Genomic DNA, 23,561 nt, shown 5'->3' with positions numbered 1-23,561 from the left:
ATCCAGCGTATTAATTAAATGCTCACTTTCTGTGACAAGTAGCTTATGTAGCTGAGCAATCAACATACCTCAGTTTGTCTACTCTGAAGAAAAGACTGCTGGGGGTGGCAGCTTTTAATGGCACTAACCATTAGATTATTTTGATTTAAATTTAATAGCTCTAGCAGTATTTGTAAGAAATTGCTATTCTTTTAATTATTTGATCCACTTGCATTCTTAATAGTTCTTATGTCTCTTACTGGTAGGTATTTGTGGAGATGTGAAAAGCCACTGTTTTATTCAGAGGAGATGAAATCTAGAGTTCTGAAGAGAAGACGTGAGTAAATTTTGCTTCTTCCCAGCAATGCAGAAATCTGCTCTAACTTTTCCCACCATAGAGAACCTGGAGCCCTGACTGATAACATTTACATCTTAAAATACTTTCTCTTCTCTCTTTCATCTCTGGGTACAATTACTGTACTTCTGTTTTACAACCTGTGACTGGAATTCTTCAAACAGACTTTTTCCTCATGCTTAACTGAAACTGCCTTTGCCGGTCTTCCTTATGACCTACTGAACCACATCTCAAAATGAGTAGCCTGTCCCTATTTTCACTGGTTTGTCAGCTGCCCTTTTATAGCTGTGAGCTTTGTGAATTGTTATTGCTATTCTGTAACTTTCCCATCCCTTTTCTTCTTTAGTTTCTCATATCCTTTAGTATGGATATCCCAGGATGTCCTTTGGTCGATCTTGCATGTCCGTCTTCTCTCCCTCTCCTTCTTGCAGTCTTCTATAGGAAGTGAGGAAGACTCGTCTGAACATGGCTTTACTTTAATAGCTAGCGATATGTGGTGAGGATGCAAGTGCATCTACTTTATTTTAGTAGCTCTAGAAGTACTTAAAAGAAATTACTGGGGTTTACACTGACATGAAAGCAAGCAGAAAAAAATGACAAAACCCCTGCTTACCTGTGGAAATATGGAAGACCAGAATTTTACTCAACCAAATCAGTTCCGAAATGCTTCATTCTATATTTAACAACATCTAGTAAGCAGCAGCTATCTAGGGAGAGTTATGTTAAGTGTGGCGAATGGTATTTTTCCCTTTATCCCTCTATATGGTTCCATTTTCTGGAAGTCACTTGTTAAGGGACTTCAAAATAAGTTGTGTAATTCTGTTTAGTTTGAATAACTCATGTTGGATTTTTTCTTTTAAGAATGCAGTTGGGGTTTTTTTGAATGTTCTTGTTCTTCAAAATTCAGTGAGTTTCAACTTCAAGTCATGTTTCATGGAAAAACATGTTTAGATTTGTTTATTTCAAGCTGATCATTTGCCCAGATGCCCTTTAATTCCTACATTTATAAGAAAAAGTGAATGATTCCTTGTTCATAATTTCTGTGGCGCTCTGGATTCCTCTCCTGGCTCTGCTTCTTCAAGCTAAAAGAGGACCACTTAGATTATGGAGTTTTACCACTGGCTGTTGAGAGCAGGACTATCACGTAATGCCATTGTAAATGGGCAAGATTCATCTTAAAACAAATTTCAGATAATAGAAACAAAAAGTGCTCTAGAAAGAACACTTATGTGCCAGATACAGGATTTCAGAAACATTCCTCAGCCTTTGATGGTAGATTTTAGTATCCTCTTGAAAGGTAAGCTTACCAGTCTTGGATTACTTTAGGATGTCTTTTCTGCCATTTTATTTTTCCAGTTTATCAATGAGTTTATTTAGATACAAGTCATAAAAAGAAGTTGAAGTTCCAGTAACAGTGGTTTTTAACCTGCTTTTTATCCTAGCAAAACAAGGCTTAGGCAGGCATACTGTGTGTGCTGATCTGCCATACTAACTTCTTTCCCTTCTTAGCCTCAGTGACTTAGGAAAGTTTGTCACTCTTTCACAAGCAGCGGGGAAAGGTGAAGTGGGGTGTGTTGGTTTTTTGGTTGATTGGGGTTTCTTTTGTTTTTTGTTTGGTTTGGTTTTTTGCATTTTGTTTGTTTGTTTGTTTGGGTTTTTTCGCAGTTAAAAATTGCACTATGAAAAGCTTAACCTTAAATCTGTATGTATATGAAACTAGGCTTCCTTAATTCTGATACACAGAAAACTACTCAAACAACCTTAGCCAGTCTGAGAGATAGCATACAACCAACTAAATATAGCAAAAGGCATCCTGGTGCCTATCAGTATAAAAATACCAACAATATCAGTTAGATTTTACAGGTTTTAATTGGGGGAATGCTTTTGGAGTGCCCCAGTCTTATTATGTGTGAAAGACATGTCATTTTGAATTATCTTTCAAAATCTTTAGCTAAAACATGTGACAAAGTTGAATTTTAAATGGAACGGGGAGACAACATACAGGTTTTTCAAGGTTTAAAGAAAAAAAGAATCACCTCTAAACAGTATTCTAATACTTAACACTTTTGCCTTGGTGGTGTGTTTTTTTTGTTTGTTTGTTTGTTTGTATTTGTACAGAAATGGTTGTGAACTTACAAAATCAGTTTGGCAAGCTGTCTGGTTCTGTGCGATCTCCTGAAAAGCCAAATCCTTCAAGTTTTCAGTTAAGTTGGTCAGAAGAAAACAGAGATGGGAGTTGTTTTCACGGGCATAGCCTGAGGGGAATTTTGCAAGAAAAACGTGGTGCACTTAAACCCATGAACCCTGACTATTGGCTGTGTACAGTTAAACTATGCACTCAGAAGTAAGTATTCAGATTTCTGTTAAATACACTTTGGAAAGTTCTCCTGAAAATAAAGTGGCATGTATGCAGTTTTTACAAATGACAAATATGCCATGTGTACACAGCTATGTATGTATTCACATCTAGTTAAAATCACTTGTAAAAGGGTTGTGTGTGGAATGGTTAGTCTTGGATTGAAAGTAGACAAATTGTAATAAGAAGATTGATCAAAGTGAACTTTTGATAAGAGAGATGAGACAAAACCAGCAACAAGAGTCACATGGCAAGAGTGGTAGCTAGATACAAATACTCACTTTGCTTCTTTCTTCATAGTATTTTAGACAAAACTTGTGCCACAGCCCTCCAGAGAATGGGAAAATGGCTCAATTCCTCTCCTCCCTGGTCCCCAAAAAGGCATAGGAAATTAACTTTCTAAATCACTATGCTGCTGTTGTGGTGGCATTAATAAAAAAAATAAAAGTTCAAATAAGCAATTAATGCTTTTAGAATATATTTTTAAAAAGTAACTGTGAGTGAAAAGGATTTTGCCACTATTTCATCTAAGCATAGCAGCAATCAGCAGTTGTATTTTTTGGAAACACAAAAGATGAAATTTCTTTCACTGGAAAAGTAAAAGAAGAAACATGGGAAAAGAAACCATTTTGTGATATTAAGGAAGTTTAGTGTCTGTCTTTAGTAGAGAACTGTTCCCAAATCCTGCCTTCTTGAGTGAAAGGGATCATTTTTTTTCTATTAGGTTATATAAAACAGTCATTCTATTTGTTACTAAAATTGTTGTCTTCAAAGGAGAATGATATCCCTGCTAATCCAGCCTTGTATGGATATTTAAGTATCTATCTGGTTTGTGTTGAACTTCTCTTCCTTTAATACCTTCTCATCTTGTGATAAGTTCTGTGAAAACTGGTGAGTTTTCTACTTGATGGGTGCTGGCAAAGAACCATCCCTGGCAGTGTTCACGGCCCGGGTGGCTGAGGCTTTGAGCTGCCTCGTCTAGTGGTAGGTCTCCCTGCCCATGGCAGAGGGGTTGGAAGTGGATGAGCTTTAAGGTCCTTTCCAACCCAGACCATTCTGTGATTCTATGACCATGGCCAGAGACAGAGGGCAAAAGCCCTGCTGAGTGAGTGTAGGAGTTCAGCAGCATTTACTCCAGGGAACAGGAACTATCTGAACTCCCTGGGTAATGGAGATAACGGCTTCTGGATCATGCACCAGATTTCAGTTTGCCATTTGTTGTATCATGAAACTTTAATCCAGAAGACGAATGTACTGGTGAGTACTGGTGAGAGATGAACTTGGCTTGGATTCTCCTGAATTTCTCATGTATGCATTTTGAAGGTGTTTTCTGGAAAGAAGGTCAAATTACATTAATGTGAAATGAGATTTTAGTAGTGCATTGAATAACATCTTAAATCTTTATCTGTTTATACTTCTAAATGACGTGCCCAGGAGAGCAAGAGCCCCTACAGTCTTAGCAGTGCATTCCTGATTTTTAAAACATTAAATATTCCCCCTGAAAATAACTGGGTTTACATTTATGCAGTCTTTTCTGTCTGTCAGTGGATTTATTTGCTTATCTTTATTTTCCTTTTCATATTACCTTTCACATATCCACCGTGACAGAAAAGGGTTGGAATAATGTAAGCACAGTGTTATATTACAAGAGCTTTGGTTGTATGGATTCATTCTTTTGTATGAATAAGAACTTTTTTTTTGAAGGGAGGAGAGGTAATAATCCTTTTACCACAAATTTGCGTAAATCTTATGCACACAGTGAATGAGTGGATATTTCAGTGTATGTTTGTGTGAATAATCTTGCATGCAAAGTCTGTTTTTAAGCCTACATTTTCATATGTAAGATATTAAAATGTTAATGGCAAACTGTCATAGCCTTCATGAAACAAGATTTGAATTAAAATTCTTACCAGTTAAATTTCCCATTATATCATTTGCAATGCAAGTAGTTAATTATACATCTGACACTTACTTAACTTTGGAAAACAACATCTACTCCCTTAAATATGAGGGTTTATCCTATGCAAGTGTGTGTATGTATAAGAGAACTAAAACCAAACTTACAAATTCTCTTTCTCTAAAAATCAGCATGGTCTAACTGGGACTACTGCAATGCTTTAATCCTAGGGCTAAAGCATGATTTTAGTGTGGGCAAACCTGAGATCAATCAAATGGTTGGTGAAATGCTTTTACATTTGCTTGTATTTTAAAACTTTCAGCTTTAAACTGGATTCTAAATTGTTTTGGTATAGAAGCCTTTAGGTGATACAAGGCTTTATGGTTGGACTCAATCTTAAAGTTCTCTTCCAACCTAAATAAGTCAGTAAGCCTACATATGATTAGGTATTACAATGTGTGAAAATGTTGAGAAAAATGGATTTCCCTTATTACATCTAAATTTAAAATCACCTGGTGGTTTGGGGTTTTTTAGCTCTTCAGAGATGCTCTTAGTGTAAACAGCACAAAAATAGCACAAAATGGGGCAGAAATGTTTAGGTACGCTTGTGAAAAGTATAACTCCAGTTTATAAGTGCTTTACAATATCAATGTAATTATGCATTTGCCTCAGAATACACAGTATCACTGATCTGCCCCTCAGTGAAAACTGAGTTTTGACACCTGAATTGCCGTAAGAGCTGTAATTGCTGAATCTCAGGGGTGTAGCAAAATGTCTTAATTCATATTAGCCAAAAAAGCAGATTTGGTTCAACCCAACATTTCTCAATGAAGTTTGAATTTAAAGAACACACTGAGTTGTGGGGACAGCTGTTTTGTTCTGATGCTGCTGAAACGTCTCATTTAATTTAGTTTCTGTTAGAAGTCGCTGGCAGCTTTCAGGGATTGTGAGGTAAGGCAGAGGATGGGACATGCAGCGTGAGAGACCTAGTTTCACATTTCCAATCTGCCAGACTTCAGGAGGCTTCAAACAAAGACTCCGTTCCCAAAGTGCAGCTTGCGTGGCACTGCAGGATGGGTCCGTCTGTTCCTCCAGTTTGAGGTAAAATGTAAATGCATGTTGGGCCAGAGGGAGCAAGCAAATGACTCTATAGTCTGGTAATTAGCACACTTGCTTGTAAATTGGGACAGACAGATTCCAGTCCTTGTTCTGGTGAATATTTAAGACCGCTGCTCTGAATCAGACAGAGGGGAAATTTTAAACCCTGCTTCTCCACATCCCAGGGCAATACAGTACCTAGTAAGCTAGAAGATGCATAGGACTTACGGGAAAATCAACTGAATCCCCATATCGATGTAAAAAACTGTTTAAAAAATGGAAACAAATGAATTTCATACTGTTTTAAACTTACCACTTTTACTAAAAACATATTTGAGGCTAACCCAGAACAGGATATTTTTCCAGCCTAAGTTGCTGAACCTAACACAGAACTCTCCCTGCAGTCTGTCTTCTGTGTCATCTATTCAGTCTGACACTTCTTACCAGCAAGTTCAGTCTGCTATCACCATTATATGCTTCATCAATAAAATCACCTCACCATTTTCATTAATATTTTCACCATGAAAGCTACAATATAATTAAGCAGAAGGCTGCTATAGCACTTACTACTTTCTGTTGACCTGGTCAATGTTTGCCCCAGTGTTTCCTATGTTACTCCATTGACTTGAACATAGTTTCTTATCCTAGCCAGGTAATTTACATTTAGGACACAAAGGAAATGGACAAGAAATGGTGGGTTATAAACCATATAGTGTCAGCAAGAGGCATAGTGTCAGCAAGAGGAGAGGGGACCCTACAGAGGGTGTGGTCAAGGACTAGAGGACAGAGCCTGGGGTGCCTGCATTGGATAGTCTTACAGATTTAAAAAATAGGGTAATCATTTTTTCAAACTTTGCTACATTTGCTAAAAGCTGGTAGGATGAACAGTGGTTCGACTTAGTCCTGAAAGACAAAGAAGGTATTGGTTATGATAGTGATTCACAGCGCAAGAAGCTATACAGGCTTTTCCATCTTACTGCGCCTGCACCATCTCTGAACATGTCTTGGTCTGGTCCTGGCCTTCAGGGTTTTGCAGAGTGGGTCCCATCACAGAACTGATGTTGAAAACCGAATTATGATTTATGCTGTTGGTAAAATGTAGAGTTTTCCTCTTAACTAAAATGGAATATATAAATGCTAGCTAAATGCTAACTAAATATACTTGTAATTTAAGGAACTCTATTTTTTTCCCTTTCTTTTCAGATCATGTGGTCGTCTGGCTCATTATTCCAGAGAAGGGGACTTTCCCCAGAGTTACCATTTCTTACTAGGGTTATTCTCCTTTCTTCTGAGGGTACAGCCCTCTTATATCCATGATGAGGTCGCTGTTATAGAACATAAACTTTTCAATAGAAGACTCTATAAAAAGTCAAAATACGTAAGAGGCCAAAGGAGGTAAAAAGGCCTAAAAATAACATTATTAAAACCATGTAAATTAGTTGGTTCAACTCCAAAACATGATATAACAACTAAGGTGGAACTGATCCTTTTGCCTGCCTTCAGATTTTTTTGTTAAGATTGTACTGCTGAAACTTACTACTGTACTTTAGTTGTAGTGTCGTTTTATCTGTAACTGAAGTCATTGGTTTCCAGCTGGGAAAGTTACCAAGGAAACTGTTTATTGCTCTTTATTTCCTCACTTTGCATCAAAGCCAACAGGAAGCTATGAACCATGTTTTTTGTCATAGTTATACATGCTTCAAGTGTACTGGACAGCACATTGGCATCTAATTACATTGTGAGACTTTGCAATTAAGATATCTATTTTTTTACCTACTGTTATATGACAGCAAATATATTTCTAGAAAGTAATGTTTGCTTTGTTTTGAAATAGTGTGTTAACAAATAAAAGGAGCAGTTGGTTGATGTTTTCACTGCAGTGATTTTTTTTAGTCAAAGTTTCTAAACATGCTGTTCTGGAACAACTCTGGCACTGCTTTCTACATTTCCTTGCATCCTGTATGTCTCCCAGTCTCTTGATGTGCCTGAGCCTCTCGTTCACGTTCATGTTTTACTCCAGGCTTCACAGATTTTGCAGCTGCTTTCATATCTTTTATATCTTTTATACCCCTACATACTGTCCATCCTGTTTCTTGTGCAGCGGTATCTGCCAGGTCCTCCTATCATTCTTCTTTTGCAAAGCTACTGTCATTTAAATTTCTTCTGACCACTTTGTAATTCAGCATCTTCAGCGGCTTGCACCTCAGACATTATACCAGTTTCTCATGCTCAGTATTATTTATGCACTGTGGTTTTAAATTGTCCCAGACAATGTGTAAATGAAGTTGGGTGCTGCCACTAAATTAAAGACACCGTAACATACGTATATGTTGAACAGAGATGTTGAGTAGATACTCAGATGGGTAATGCTGCTTTCAGTTGAATGAAATAAAATTCAGCAACTCCAGCCATCAGTATGGGCAGAGTACAGAAGTTGCCAAATCCATTTGATCAAAACCAAAATCAGTAGCTAAGTGTTATTATAGACAAGAAAAATGGTGCCTGCAGACTTTACAAAGAGTACTGTCTTCCTTCCTGAGCAAGGACTTCAGTAAGATGCAGTGTGGGAAGATAAACAGTTCAGTGAGTAGACTCTGAGTATAATGGAAGTGTTTAAAATCTACTGCAGTTCAATCCATGAAGCCATTGTCTAAATAACTGGAATAGGTGAATGATAGGAGAGGTGTGCTGCTCTACCTGTCTGGAGCTAAGTAATAAAGTAGTATGCCAAGCACAGGCAGAGCAGACAAGACTTAAAGATAAGTTGTCCTGGTTACTTCAAAATGTTGGCAAACCAGGAGGCTTTGCCTGCTGAGTGGAGGCAGGAGGTAAAGAAGTGTGGGGTTCTGATTTAAGAGTACAGAAAAGACAGTTTGGGTGAAAGTGTTTACTTTTTCGATATTTTCTATAATTATTGTAGAATAGGGATTTAGAGCAACAGTCCTAAAAAGTGGTTGTGACATGCAGATGAGAAGTTATAGTTTTAACCATACAGAGCTAAACTGTACTTGATGGTGGAAAAAGAAAGAGCAGACTGGGTTGTTGCTTGTTGTATGTGTTAGGGATTTCGTAAGTGGGTATAGTTTAGTAAAATCTATTACCACATTGTGCAGTTGTGCATACATACCTCAGACTTCTGATGAGATGTGTCTTGAACTGATGTTTACATTAATGGACTCAGAATATACCAGTTTGAAGCTCATGTTGTGTCTGGTGTTTGGGTTTTAAAATTAGCCATTATCTATTATGTTTGACCTCACCTGAGTGAATTGCTAAACTTTGTAAATATTTGGCAAAATTACTGTGTTCTTTTTCTAGATGGGTGTTTGACTTAAAAATACACAGAAGGGTAATACACGTTGTCACAGTGCTTCCTCAAGCGACTGAAAGTGTCTCATTCTTTTACTGTAATATCTGTTAAAGGTTTGAATTAACTATCTAAAAGACACCTTGTTATACTTAAAGGATTCATTTAATTCAAAAGTCTTTATTTGAAAGACTTATGCACTTAATTATAGGTATACCTTTCTTTTAAAACTACTGTAGTAGTAAAATCTGAGCTTCATAAATTAAAAATACTGTGCTCATTGTTACATTGTTACAAAACTAAAAAAGCTGCCTTAGATGTTAGAATAAATTAAGGCTGTACTTTAATAAACTGGAATAAAGCTTGCAGTTAATCATCAAGAGCCGTGTGCCTTCTGGACACATAGGTTAAGAGTCAGATTTTAAAGTAAAGGGTGTGCCCCTAAAATACTTAATGTTAGTTCTATCCAGTTTAATCAATCAACACTTATGTTGGACTAATGATGTTGAAGAAGCTGATGAGCCACAAGAGTGCCTTATCTTCAGTAAAGTGTAGTTGAGCATTCTTGGGACAACTACTTTGAGTCCAGTTAATATAACCCTGAGGTGGAGCTGTGCTGGTTGAACAGACAGCTACCAGTGGATAGCTGAAGGGTAGGGTGTCTGCCACAGCCCAGCCCTTCTAACCACCTCCTCTATCTACTTCTAAGGTACAGCTCCTTTCTGTAACTATTTGCTGAAAATGTCCAGATAAAACCCAGCTTTCTCATAGCTACTTTTTTGTACTTCTTCCCTTGGAAATTTTAAGTAAAGACTCAAGTTTGTTTTGTTTCCTACTCTAAAAGTTGAATGAGTTCTTAAGTATATAGATAAAGGCAAGTGGGTTATTTTAGATTAAACTTTTAAAGCAATGTATGTTGAGAAGACTTAGAATAGTTAAATAATTATTAACTTGGACAATAGCAAATCAGTTATTCTGAGACCTGGATGTGCCTTCTGAAGGGAATTTAGGCTTTTTTCTAGATTGTGTGTAACATTTTAACACACTGCTTTTTTCTATCTTTAAGAGTGCAAAAGTAGCCTTGCTTTATGAATTCTCCCAAATAATGCAACCTTTCTATTGTTTCAGTGGAGATACAGAATCACAGAAATAGTTTGGGTATAAGGGACCTTAAACTCATCTAGTTCCAACCCCCTGCCATGGGCAAGAAACCTTCCACTAAACTAGGTTGCTCAAAGCCACATTCAACCTGGCTACGAATATATATTTATGAATATATATACACATATATCTGAAAATGACAGATACCTCCTTTTCTTTTGAAACATACAGCATTCAGCAGAATAGATACTTTACCTTACTAGGTTTTCACTACCTCAGTGTGTCTGCATTCTCAATAGCAACTCAGTCTCAGTAACATGTATTTTTCTTTTTAAAGCTTTTACGATTTTCCAGACATGAAGGAGGGGTGTTTGACTTTCTCCTTAACTTCTTACACAGAGTGAAGGCCCTGAACCTGATTTAACCAGAGAATGAGAATCCAAAGCCCAATGCCTGCAAGCAATGCTGGTTTAATTTATTGGGCATACTGTGTTGCATGGGCTTCACTGCAATTATATATTCCCTAACCCATTTTTAGCATGACCCCTGAAATAACCGTGCTGGGAAGATTTGAGAAAGCTCTGTGCAATATTACAGGCAATGCAATGAGTAACTCACTCTCTAACGACTTCTTGGAAGGGTCAAAAACCCTTCCTCAGAATTACTTTTCTCCCTTTATGGACAAACAAGACTTTTGCTGATGGTCCTGAGGAATTATTTTGGGGTATTTATGGTAATTTTTCAAGAGGATGCTTTTACAGGGCCAGGAGCAAAAGAACCACAACCCCTAGGGCTTTTGGGAGAGGTGAGGTCTGAAAATGTTAAGTCCTCAAGGAAGATGTGTGCTCCATGGTTCATTTGCACTTTCCCCATGTCCTTTCCCCACATCACTGCATTTGTCGTTGTACTCAATGCAGAATGCTTGCTTTCCGGTATTTCCTCTGCAGTTACTGGTCTTGTTGCTCCTCACCTGTGAAGCTCCTTTGTTCCTGGGTCAATTAGATGAGGGAGAGAGAGCATAAAGGGGATGCCAAGATGTCGAAACAGGTGCATAAAAGAGCTTTCCTCAGTGCTGCTTGTGCTAGAAACAGTGAACAAGAGGGTGAGTAAGGATTGGCAGAACGGGAGATGATGAATGCTTGTGTCCTCATGTGAGGTTATAGCTGCCCTTGTACAACTGCTAATGGCAGCATTTCCAGAGCCAGAACACTCCTTGCCAATCCTCAGCACCTACACTCTGCCTCTGGCAGTACATCAGGGAGTTCTAAAAGAAAATATAAGCACATTCCTCTTGATAATCTGACATGGCTGCTCTGTATTGTAAAGTATTCTGTGCTCATAGACCACCCTGTTGTCCTAGCAGTGGCTTTGCTCATTGGTTGCAGACCCCACCATTGCCTCCTGAGAATGCCACCATGTGTGTTGTTAGTGTCTGTGTTGTGATCTAATATCTTGCTCTGGATCCTGGGGTACTTCTGTGCCACCTTTACGTGGAGGACACTTGCAATAGCTGGCTGATGGAGCATTGCATACCTCTGACAGGGCTGCTCTAGTGGTGTCGCATAGAGTGCAAGGGTGAAGATGCTGCCACTTGACAGGCCCAGGGAAGAGCATCCTAAAACGATATCCAGGTGCCCCACCTCTCAAGGTGAAGGCATTGGACTGCAGAGCTAGTGAGTTCCTGGTGACCCATCAGCTCCTCACCAGCTAGGCAGGCTTCAGTTCCACAGGCAGGCTGGTTCCTCTGCTCCTGTGCAGGACCTTGGCTATGGCCTTGTGACCACCACTTTCAGTTTGCTCTGATGCTAGGATGTGAAGCCATCCACCTGGATCTCATCTGCACAGTAAGTCATGCTGTGTTGATAGAAATTGTGGCAGAAAGTTTTTGTGTACTTGAACTGAGCTCCGTGGTGCTTCTAACTCCTAACTGGGCGGTGGGGTGATTTCCATGCTGTGGACCAGAGCGCATTAGGCAGAGAACAGCATGCAGTGAAAAAGCTGCATACACTGTCCTCTTGCTATACCGCTGTCAGCCTGCGAGGCAGGACCTGCGTGCACGCAAGTCAAACCAGGGGAAACATAATATTAAGTAGAGACAATAAATGTTCAGTGAGACTGGATAACCTGCTGAAGATCTTGTAGATAAAATTCTAGGGTTCAGGATAACTTTGCTTTAATATATAGGTTGCTGTAAAATTGATTAATTTACATTGTAGTGATTTTGGAGGGTACTCAGGCTGATGGAGCTGCATCTCCTGCCCCTGAATAGTCTGTATGCTCTCAACAGTGTCTACATTATCTTTAGGGTTCAATACAGAACCAAAAGGGAATTTTAAAGAATGCCTGCAAGATTACATATGACTGAAGTGAAAAGCAAACTGTTTCTTTAACTTTTCCGTATTTCACATGTGCTTTCGTTTTTTTACCCTTCCCCCTCCCCCCCCCCAGCTTTTTCCAGCTTCTCTTTCCAGCTTCCTTTCCTACTGTCACTTGTCTGTCTTTCCACTGTACCTGCTTTCACCTTGCTTCCTCTAGTGAGTTCATGAACATCTTCATGGGTGTTTCTCTGGTTTTCTACCCCTTTGATGCCTTCGGGCTTATTCTCGGAGAGTCAGTGATCAGCTTCACGCTTGCTCTTCCAGCTCTGTCGTTAGTAACCACAGGCCTGTTGGAGAAAAGCAAAGCTTGCCTGGTGTATTGTGTAGTGGAGAGTACAGAAAATTCACTGCTCCTTACAGCAAGCTCTGCAGCAGGGCCCTCACATCTTAGGGGTTCGGATTAGGTAGTCTTGTTTTGACTCCCTTCTGCGTTTGGTGAAATCAAAACTGCTGCTACAAACTTGATGCAACTTGTTTATTGCACAGGCGTGAATGGCCAGTGAGTGTAGATGTTAACAAGGATGAGATTTTAAAGCCTTATTTATTAGGTAAGTCATCACAGTAGCTAATCCTTGTCCAGAATAAATCTCAGTTTCTCTAGGTAGCGATGACAAAAGATAAAGACTAGGAAGAGGTGCAAGCAAGTTGAGACAGCACTTGGCCACATGGTTGCAAGTGGCATGTAACTTCTGTGCGGTTCCTAATGTGTTTTGAGAGGGAGACGAGTGAAGAAGGTAAGAATACTGACAGGAGGACCAAGGCAGAGGCAAAAGTAAATGGAAGGACATGAGAGGTGGAGGAGAGCAATGAGATTGGGGTGAAAGGGTCGAGCGAGGGAAGAAGTTGGATGGAACAGTGCAGGGCAAGGGGAGTCCTGCCAGGGCGCTGCCGCACTAGGCTGGCATGGCTTTATACCAAAGCAAAAGCTCTGCTAAATCCTTTTGTGCTTCTTCCCTGATTTTATTCAGCAATGATGCAACCCAGTTGGTGACATCACAGAAATACACCTACCAGTGGTGTTACAGAGCCTAGATTGTGACCGGCAGGTTAGTCAGTGGTGTCACAATCCAGTGTTTATATCATTGTCTCCTGAATGTGGAAGTGATTCCTATGTCGGTAATTACATTTTCATCAACAGATCAGGCTGTTAGGAAAAGCCATTCCTTTTGCAGAGACAACAGCCTTGATTTACTTGGAATAAAATCATGGCAAATTCTAGTTAAGTACCAAGTGTGGCACATCATTAAGATTGTAGCAGTTTGGGTGCAATGTAAACATGTGACTGAGCTGCTGTATCTGGGTCACTTACAGGGGAGTATTATATTTTATTGCTAGTGAAAAGTATGCGCGTATGCCAAAAAGCAGCGATTGTGTCTGTGCATCCCAGGATTCTACAAACAGCAGGAGGGAGCATGAAGCACAGTGAATAACACCCAAGAACGTTACCAGTCCTTCCCAGTAGTTGGGATTTTGAGCTGGTTTTATAATTTGTATTGGAAACATAGCAAGTTATACTCGTTTGGAAAAATGACATCTTAATCAAATGACAGTATTTTTTCATATGTGAGAGCAGATAAGAAATCATCTATGTAGTACCAAATTAGATTTTTAAAAAGGATTAAAAATATAGAACACCTTTTATTGCATGTCCTAAAGAACAGTTTACATCAGTTTGTTTCACAGCATGAGAGCAGGATCCTACTTCAGTAATGATATTAATCTTTTGCCATCCTAGTGGCAGTGTCTGCAGATCGCAACAAACATTTTGTTTCTAGAATGCTAGCTGTAATCCAGTCAGAGCATATGAAACAATTTTCGGGATTAGACCCTTAGTGAAAGTTTGTTCCATTCAGTTTCGTATTTCCTTCAGTTGGCTGCTTGAATTGTGCTTCTATAATTTTGCATTGGAGTATATCCTGTACAAATAGGGAAGAGATTTCGACCTAGAAGAAGAGACCTCTTATTAGTGTGCATACTTCTAAATTACAGTAGCTATCTGCAGCATCTTGACATATGATAGATAGCATTGTTGCTATATGGGTTGGATTCAACTTGTTACTTAAACAACCAACCTCCCACCCTTATTTCTCAAGGAGAAACTTAAGGGCTTTCCGATTCAAATTCACCCATGCCACTTTGGATCTATCTGATGTATTTGTAATGTTGCTGCTGTTAAACCAGAGGATTTAAATGCATTTCCAGCAGTAGCTCCATTGTAAACCTTTCTTTCTCTGCAAACCCGGGTTCACCTGTGAGGCATGTAACGATGCTAGTCCTATACCAGTCAATGCAGCATAAATTCAACGTGCCTTGTTTCGTTTTCCTAAAAGCAGGGTTAGTGCAGGAGCTATAATGGTGTACGGGATGGGAGAGGGAGAAGGGAAACCCTTTCTTAGTGCGAAAAAGCTGCCCGGGTGCTTCCCTCATACCCCGCTTCTGGCGTTAGCCTTACCCCCGTGAACGCGTGCCGGGGGGTAGTGAAACCGGACAGAAAACGTGTTTTGTGTTGGGTTTTATGTTGTTTTTTTTACCTCAGGAAAGCGGCCTCTGACAGTGGAGCGCACTGCTCCCCCAGAGAGCCCCCAACCGCGGAGCAGCACCTTCCCCGCCAAGTTTTACTCGTTCTTGCCCCGTGGCCAGTACCCCGCAGTACTGCCCGGGCCACCCTTGGCTCGGCTCTGTTCGCCCCGGTCCCTTCGGGCCGCCTCCGCGGGCCTCCGTCCCTCACGGAGCGTCGGCCCCGCCCCGCCCCGCCCGGCTGTCCAATGGGGGCGCGGCTGACCCGCCCCGCGGTCCGCGGCAGCCAATGGGAGGCGTAGCGCGGCGCCCGTCCACCTGCGGCTGCGGAAGCCACCTGAGCGGGCGAGAAAAGCCGACAAAACCCGTCGGTGCGGCGGGCTGCGCGCTGCTTTCTACGCTCCCCCCGCCTTGCCCTCCCGACCAGCTGGGCCAGTTCTGCCGCCCGCTGCCTCCGCCAGACATGACACAAGACTACGACAAGTGAGTGAGCCGGGCGGGGAAGGGGACAGCCGGGTCCGGTCCGACCGGTACTGTCGCCCGTCAGGGGGGCTGCGGCGAGGGGCTCGCCGCCTGGGGGCCGGGCCGGGGAGACCCACTCTCCCTGGGGGCCCGCCCCCCTCCATCTTCTCGGGGGAGTGACCGGAGGCTGCGGCGGAGCAGTGCGAAATGGCGGGGGGGGGGGGAGGAGGAGGGGGAGTTGAGGTGGGGTGACGGCGGATGAGCCCCGAGGGGGTCCCGGCGGCGCAGCGGAACGACCCCGGCGGCCTCCCCACCCCACCCTGCGCAGCGCAGAGAGTAGTGAGGTAGGGCCGGCTTTGAAACCCGACACCGGCAACGAGGCGTGGGTCAGCGCCGCCGCCGTCCGCCCCCCGCCGCGCCTTAAAAGCGGGCGGCGGCGGTGAGCGGGCCGCGCCGTCGGGAGGAGCGGGCGCCGCCGTAGCGCCGGGTTGCCCCACTCCCGGGGCTGAGGGAGGCGGGCGGAGCCGCAGCCGCAGCGGCGGGCTGTGTCCCCTGCCCCGCCAGAGCGCAGCGCCACGCCGCTGCCCCCATGGACTTCTACGAGGCGCACCCCTCCGGCAAGGTGGATTTCGGCAGGTAAGGCGTCGGCCGCCGGCCCGCAGGCGAGCCCCGAGAGGGGTTCTCGGTGTGGTCGGTTGCAGCCGTCTCGTACTGCGCGAAACTAGGAGTTAGAAGAGTTAAAACAGAGCTCGGGGTGTGTTTTCTGTAACTTCACGGTGTTGCATGCCGAGACGTCTTCTTCAAACGGATCCTTTGCCGTTTTAAACGACTAAGGTTTGTTACTGCACTTGTCACTGTGTCCCTCTGGTGACGGTGGCCGTGGACGCTGTAAGTGAATGGAAAATGGGAAAGCTCTGAAGTGACTTGAAGAACTGATTCCGAAGTTACTGTGTTTTGAACGATCGGCGATTCAAATGAACTTTTTCTTTTTTTTTTTTTTTCTTTTTAGGGAAAGTGTAGTATTTTTTACTGAAGGTTTCTGTTTGGTTTTAATACATTGCTGTCTGGAAGGAGGACTCTTAACGCAGCAGCTCAGTAATTGCACCCTGTGATTAGGATTTTTCATATGTATTTCTACCTCTGATGACACTTAATAGATGAGGCCATAGCAATTTAGGTGCGTGCGCTTCACTTTTCTGGCACGTAGAAGCCGGCGGAAGAAATCCTGTCTGCTGCCTCAGCATTAAAGGTGTGCTCTGTGCAAGATCAGGTATAAAAGCACTGTGCGGCAGATGATCTTGCTGACTGGAGTTAAACTGCACGGCGAGGGAGAGAAACAGTGGGGTTTGGGTCGGTGAAGTAAGTAGGAGTAGTTTCTGTGATCTGAACACACAACACTTGTGGGCTGTGGGATCCTAGCAGGAAAGGAGAGAGTCTGCTTTATGTAATATTGTTCTGCTTCCACTTTGGTCACGTAGAAAATAAAATTCAGAAGTTACTGAAGCTGCAGTAGGAAATGTATTTCCAGCCCTAGCTGGACTTGTCTGTTTGCGAGCAGATCCATGTACCAATAATCTCGAAACATAACACTTAAGGTGCTTGTTTTCCTCTTATTAATAATGTTCCAATTTTCCTGAAAGAAGCTGTGGTTCTGTTAAGGAATTGAGTTACTGCCAAACCCTACGCTTCTGATAATTCTTTCTACGCTGCTTTTAAGGGGGTAAGGTTACCTGTAGGGCAATACGTGTTATATTTAAGTGTTGCAATGGCAAATCACACAAAAAATACATAGGTTTTGCATTTTGCACATTTGTGGTTAGTGGCTGCTTTATTTCTTGGGGGTTTGGGTGTCTCTTTCCGTGGGAGCCTTGCACTGGCTGGCGGGAATCAGTTTAGTGCTCTTGGGAGTTCCAGCAAGGCAGACTTAGCCCTTCAGCTTGGGAGGGATGGATCAGGTGAACTGCACTCACGTTACTTTGCCGTTCTCTTTATGAGTGACTTTAATTGGATGGTTTACCCGTTTGCTAGATGCTTGAGGTTTCTTTTATCACATTGTATAAGAACAGGAGCTTTTTCCATGTCCCTACAGAAAATTTGTTTTCTGCTTTGCTAGAGGGTGGATGTCCTCAATACCACAGTTGTCTAATTCGGTACGCTTCATTTTGGTATCTGTGTCAATGTGTACATGTGTAGACCTAACCAAAGGGCTTGGTGCAAGAGCTTGTCGTCTTTTTGTTGTCCTTATTTGCTTTTTTTTTTCCCAACTATATAATACTGATTGATAGCCACAAAGTACTCATACAAGTCCTGGAAACTCCCATGTTTTAAGTGTCTTCAACTCAGCCAAGCTGTCCTGTTGAAGCTACTTGTGTAACTAATAAAGGATCGAATGTGTGATTTGTAAAGTACTTTGCAATCATTTTGGTAGAAGGTGGTGATAAATGTAGGATACTGTTAAGCTGATTATAGTGACTAGAGTATTTCATAACTTCTGTATTTCATAACTTTTTGTATTTGTAGTGTATTTCTGTCTGAATGCATGTGGATAAAGAAATTTTAAAAGTACTTATGTACTGGGGAAGGGGTGTGATGGTGGGGAACTGCTTTTTGTAGGTCTTTTCTTAAAAATAGAATTATTCATTTATTTTAAATTATTCCCAATTCATTGCCAAGTGAGTCTGGAATTACCTAAGAAAGCAAAAGCCTTTCTTCTCTCTCCACCAGTCTGCAGTAAAGGAGTGTTGGGCTCGCACTGGAAAGAAGACTGTTTGAGCTGCTTTACAAAGCAGATTTAAGCAGCATTAGCTTGAACTGGCTTGAAAGATGAAGCGTATATTTTACCAGTACAACCGAAACATATTCAGTTGTCTCAGATGGGAGGACAGCATTTTCTACAGGTATCCTACTTTTGCCTGTGGGCAGAAGTCCAGGTCATCTTGCAGCTTTCTTGTTCCCAGCAATCTCAAAATGCTCAGAGTAAATATTAACTCTTTTTTTTTTTTCTTTCTTGTACACTACGACATAAAGGGAAACTGATTTTCCCCCATCCCTCCTTTTTTTTTTTCCTCCCCAGTCATCTGCTGAGTGTGTTTCAAATCAGTGTCACAGGTTATTTCAGCAGTAATCAGGCTTTGGGCTTCCCTTCTCAGAAAGAAATTCACTGCCAAACTGATTGGAGGACCCTTTGACCATTTTCCTTGTATAGTATATAACAAACTAGCAGCTTTTAGGTGGTGTTTTCATGTATACTCTGAGAACAAAGGCACCTTCTGAAAGCTCTGGGGGAAAGAGGTGTTTCCTTAATTCACATTTTGTAGTTCGACTTGGGGACTGGAACTAGAAACAGCAACTGGAGCAGATTGTGGCTTGGTAGTATTATATAGGATGTGCTAGAGGTTTTGTAGGTGGCAGCCTAGTAAGTGCATGTAACTCTGGGTTGGATTCAAAGCATGAGCGGGTCAGTTGCGCTCTTAAACGGCTTTGCCTTTTCATATAGGCTGGTGTAATCCAGCTGAGTTCAGTCAGATTAATCCTGATGTACAGTGAGCGTGAATGAGATCAGAATTAGGTTTCTGGGCTTTTTGTACTGGCTAATCATTGCAGTGCACTGAATCGGAATATGAACCCTGTGAAACTGAAGCAGCTAATTTTGAAGAACTTTAGGAATGTTTTTTGTGTGTTCTAACAGGTGGCTTACTTTTTCCTTTTTTTTTTTTTTTTTTTCCCTTATGATCCAAGTAAAAGACCCGTGTTGGTTCTTCAGAATGACTCTCTCTACTCTCAGAGGCGTCCTTACACCAGTGAAGATGAGGCCTGGAAAACCTTTCTTGAAAATCCCCTTACAGCAGCTACCAAAGCTATGATGAGCATCAATGGTGATGAAGACAGCGCAGCTGCCCTGGGACTGCTCTATGATTACTACAAGGTAGATTGGCGTGGGTACACTCTGGTAGCCAGAGGAGCTCTTGTTCCGTCTCTCATTTGCTAGAGGATTTTATGGAAGCTATGAATAGATCATGAGGACTTTAAATTATGTGGGCTTTAAAAGGGAAAAAAAAAAATCCATGTCCCTTTTTCTGAAAATTAGTTTATTTTTAGCTCAGGAAAATAACATCTTCTGGATCTTAATGTAGTGTGTCAAAAGCTTCGGTAGAGCTTTGCCTGTCAAGTCCAGGTTTTGCAGATGGCAGTATATTAATAGAAATAGTGATGAAGAATGAGACTTGGGGAGCATGTCTGTCTGAATGTAAATACACATCGAGAAGAAAACTCTTCTCCTTTTTCTCATGTGATCCCTGTTCTGGTGGGACTGTTTGCTTTGCTGGAGCTTTGGTGTGCTAGCTTAGTCTCAGCTGATACTAAGCTATAACTACAGAGCTTTGGTGGAGTGTGGGGCAGAAGTGTCTGCTTGAAGGAGTTGCTGTCTGCATTCTTCTAACCTTCAGCTGCTGTAATCTGTTAATCCTTTGACAGTTGTGGTTGTCTTCCCCAGCATTCACAGTCTTCTCAGAGACGTGTGCCTTAGTAGATGCTCAGCGGTGAATTGTGCACAGTGGCACAGATAACCTTCGGGTTTGCATGGAATACATTTTGCTGAGCTTTCTTTCCAGAATGTCAGGAGTCTAAGCCAGGGTAGTTATCTCCAGTCCATGTCCGAGTCAGTGGAGACAAGCGGACATTTCTAGGCAGGCAGGCGTCCTGCTCAGGTTAGATGCCGGTGTTAACGGTGGCCAGGCTCACTGGGTGGAGATACCTGTTTTTCCTTTGCTGAGCGAGCAGGGAGTTCACAAGGCTGACTTGGCTTGTGTGCCTGAACTTTTAGTTGGTGTCTTCTAACAGTAGTGAGTGCAGTTGCCAACCGCGGTATGTTCTTTACGCGCTAGGAGAGGTTTCCTTGTGCATCTAAAATCCTTGCCTTGCCCTTTTAGGAGATGGACGTGTCTTAAGTATTGAAATATTCTTGTAATGCTTAATATGGAGATTAGCACTACGCACCCACGACAGAATGCCACAGGCTCACTGACGTGGATGTTATTCAGCTGCTTTTGTGGGAAAACTGGCTTTCTGCTTTGTGCCTGTGCTTGCTATGATCTGGGGGGGAAGGGAAGGAATGCAGGAACCAACAACAAACCCCAAACACTTTCACCAAAATTATTTTAATCCACAAAATCAGTTTTGATTTCTAAGCATGTAGATTACAAAGAGAGGGTTAATGTTGATCCTTCATGCTCAACAAAGCGGAAGGGATTTGATGTACGTTATTGTCTGTTTGGGGGTTTCCTCTTCTGTTTGGGTGTCAGTGGTTGTACAGAAAAATTGGTGTAAGAACAGGTATGCTGCATGCTTTGGTGAAGTAAAATGGTTTGAGCTTGAAAGATTTATTGGGGCTGTTATGAAGTAATGCTATAGGGATGATGTCTAGGCATTTCTAATACGCCCCCTCTGCAATGCTAAAGGCACCTGATGAGATCACCTTTGTATTAAATAAAACGGACAACAAAAAACACCAAACAAACAACCCAAACCAAACAAGTTTTTTTCTCTGTATGCCTAATGGGCTGCTCAGCTCATCATCAGTCACAGCTCAGCTGTGATTAACCAGGCCTTGCAGAAACCCATTTTTGATTAAATTCTGTATTTTTAGCAGTGTTGGCCAAATGCAGTTGGGAAGACCTTTATTTTTCAGTGACTGGTTAGTGTTGGCCTTCTAACAGTCTCCAGCTATGGTAGGCAGTTAAATTTTGCTGCTTACCATAGAAAACCCAACAATTCCAATATTATTGGAGATTCCAGGTTATGTGGAAGAGCCAGGATTTGGGTTTCATTCGGGGTCTGTTAGAGAAATATGCTGTTCACACAGGTATGCCATCAGCATTTGAGTTAGCAGTAAAGTGGTGGCTCCCTGCATTGCACCCAGGTTACCTAACCCAGGCAGTATCTAAGCAGGCTCCAGCGAAAGAAGGTGGTTGGAGTTTACTCCTCCTTACACCAGAAGGTGTTTGCTTTGCTCATTCAGGATGTGTGTTAAGGGTGACAGAAGTTTTGGGCACTATGTGTGGGTTTGCGGAGGAGCTTGCATGGACTTGCTGTAGAGTCAAGGTGGACATGAGCACCATTCACTTGTGCCAGTGGTGGCAAGAGCTGTTTGGGTTGCTGGAGTACTGGCTGAGTGCTCCAGTGAAGCAAGCTGCCACAGGTCAAAGAGCTCACCATCTTCTGTATGGCTTCTGAATGCAGTGTGCACTGTCTGTGTGTGTATGAGGTGGCTTGTGTTGTGGTATGTGGTGGTTTCAGGGCAAATCCTGTTCATGGTGTAAAATTCAAGGAGCAGTACTGAGCTATCTGAAATCCAGAGCACTGGTAGTTACTTTTTGTTCATAAAAGTTCTAATACAGTTTAGGCTAGTGTATTGTATGTAGCCATGCACAAAAATGAGCTGTAGCATCTCAATATGCTTAATGAACCTGGTCTTCAAGGAGAAAGAAGAGTCTTGAGTGGTCTTTGAGGAAGTAGCCTAGAGAGCACATGTTCCTGGGGAATGGGCCATGGAGCAGCCTAGAGCTACACAGGAATTCATGGAGTATTGCCTGGCATCCCAAAGCTGTGTAAGCATCTGTAATGCAAATAATGATGGGTATCAGGCAGCAATGCTTAATTTGACCAAATGGCTCTGTTTTGAGGAGGTAGTTTTGTTGTTTGTTTGGGGGTTTTTTGTATGGGAGGAGGAATGTAATTATAGTATGTCTTGTATTTCCCAGGTCCCAAGGGAGAGGAGATCTTCAACAGCTAAACCAGAGGTAGAACATCCTGACCAAGACCATAGCAAAAGGTATCAGTTTTCATTATTGTGTGTCTGCTTATCTCCCTTCCCTCGTAAACCACCAAAGCTGCTGAAAGAAAGTAACTTGCTGCACTGTGGTGTTGTGCTGGAAGAGTGAAGTTATTTGCTTTTACTCTGTGCCTTTTACTGGGCCCTTTGCTTTTACTCTTGTGCTGCCCCAGGAACAGGATGGGGATTGGACCATAAAGTGGAGAGCTGAGGCCAAAACTGCTTCTCATTGCCACCTGCCTGCTTTCTGTGTAGAGGTGGTGTACAGTCAGTGTAGCAAAATCTGCTCTCTTTAACACCAGGCTCAGCCTGGTAGTACGGGCACCCCTTCTGAAGGTTGCAGAGATGACTAGCAACCCTTTTTGCATGTGGTTGCCTCAGCTGCTCTCTGCTGCTTTTGTTCTTGGGTACCAGCAGCATTGCTTCTTCATGCATGGACTGATAAGGAAGGAGTTCAAAGTGCTTATGGTTTAGTTTTGGTTTTGTATTGTTTGGGGACTTCTTTCGTATCCTCTAGAACTCCTTTCTTTCTTCCTCTTCCTGCCTTCTCTCTTTTGTGCCTCCTCAGCAGAAGATGATACTGCTTAGGTAAATATTACAAACGTGAGGTTCATTCAAGCCAGGCTTCCAGTCCTACCATCCTCTTCCTTTGGATAGACTAGAATCCTTTAAGGACTCAAAGTGAGGTTTTGTGGTCTGGCTGAGCCGATTAAACAGCTTGTTTTGAAGAGCAGTCTGGTTCTCATCATGTGTTCCCACTGCTCCCCTTGCACCAGCTGTGGTGTTGCACTGACCCATCACCTAGCAGGTAAAAAAAAAAGTGGCTAGTTTTCTGTCAGTGGAACAAGCCAAACTGGCTCACCAAGGAGACTGGGGGAGCGTCAGAATTGGTGCAGAGGAGAGGGCAGGACCACACTGTGGGGAGAGAGAAAGGGAGGGCAGGCTTAGTGGCTACTGGCTGTGAGGTCAGCTTAGCCACAGATCTCAGTGTTGTCCTGGCAGAAATGAGTTAATGGGCTGGCGAATGGCAAGTTATGCAAAGCACTCCCAGGAGTCTCGGTGTGGATTTTCTTGGGGGCTTGTGCATGAAAGAGGGGTGTAATTTCCCTATTAGTGGCTCCTGGGTGGCACACAGTCCAAGGGCAGAGCAGCAGCAGCAGCCTTGCTCTCAGTCCTTCTCTATCCATCAAAGAGCAGTTTCATGGAGCCGGTGTATTTCAGTACATGGTAGGAAGGACCTTGAAGCACTTAGCTGTGGACCACTGTTTTCCAGGCAGTGAGG

At 42.3% G+C, this 23,561-nt stretch overlaps 2 protein-coding genes and 1 long non-coding RNA gene across 6 annotated transcripts in view; 2 read left to right on the top strand and 1 right to left on the bottom strand.

The window, feature by feature from the left end:
- TAF1B (TATA-box binding protein associated factor, RNA polymerase I subunit B) overlaps positions 1 to 7,551 on the top strand; it is a 51,177-nt gene extending 43,626 nt beyond the window's left edge. The window contains exons 13-15 of the mRNA XM_061351747.1: positions 246 to 316; positions 2,453 to 2,678; positions 6,889 to 7,551. Coding sequence (XP_061207731.1) covers positions 246 to 316; positions 2,453 to 2,678; positions 6,889 to 7,084 — 493 coding nt within the window. The 3' untranslated portion in view covers positions 7,085 to 7,551. The remainder of the gene's footprint in view (positions 1 to 245; positions 317 to 2,452; positions 2,679 to 6,888) is intronic.
- A 2,958-nt stretch (positions 7,552 to 10,509) lies between these two features.
- Positions 10,510 to 15,070, bottom strand: LOC133211383 (uncharacterized). Of its 2 annotated transcripts, XR_009725194.1 has the most exons (4): positions 15,003 to 15,070; positions 14,107 to 14,414; positions 12,605 to 12,758; positions 10,510 to 11,174 (listed from the first exon to the last, which is right to left on the bottom strand). It is a non-coding gene; the product is annotated as an uncharacterized LOC133211383 (long non-coding RNA). The 2 variants fall into 2 exon arrangements; XR_009725195.1 differs by lacking the exon at positions 14,107 to 14,414.
- A 250-nt stretch (positions 15,071 to 15,320) lies between these two features.
- GRHL1 (grainyhead like transcription factor 1) overlaps positions 15,321 to 23,561 on the top strand; it is a 40,918-nt gene continuing 32,677 nt past the window's right edge. For 2 of the 3 annotated variants that reach the window (XR_009725199.1, XM_061351745.1), the window contains exons 1-3: positions 15,913 to 16,086; positions 19,189 to 19,375; positions 22,209 to 22,279. Coding sequence is in view for 2 of the 3 variants with exons in the window: in XM_061351745.1 (XP_061207729.1) it covers positions 16,040 to 16,086; positions 19,189 to 19,375; positions 22,209 to 22,279 (305 nt within the window). In the remaining variant the exon portion in view is untranslated. Of the gene's footprint in view, positions 15,472 to 15,912; positions 16,087 to 19,188; positions 19,376 to 22,208; positions 22,280 to 23,561 lie in introns of those variants that run through there. The other variant, XM_061351746.1, reaches the window with a different exon arrangement.

This window comes from Neopsephotus bourkii, unplaced genomic scaffold (genome assembly GCF_033783945.1).
Source record: "Neopsephotus bourkii isolate Nb327-2 ecotype Australia unplaced genomic scaffold, CSIRO-AGI_Nbou_v1 NB_595, whole genome shotgun sequence".
Classification (NCBI taxonomy): domain Eukaryota; kingdom Metazoa; phylum Chordata; class Aves; order Psittaciformes; family Psittacidae; genus Neopsephotus; species Neopsephotus bourkii.
This window is presented reverse-complemented; position numbering and strand designations above follow the sequence as displayed.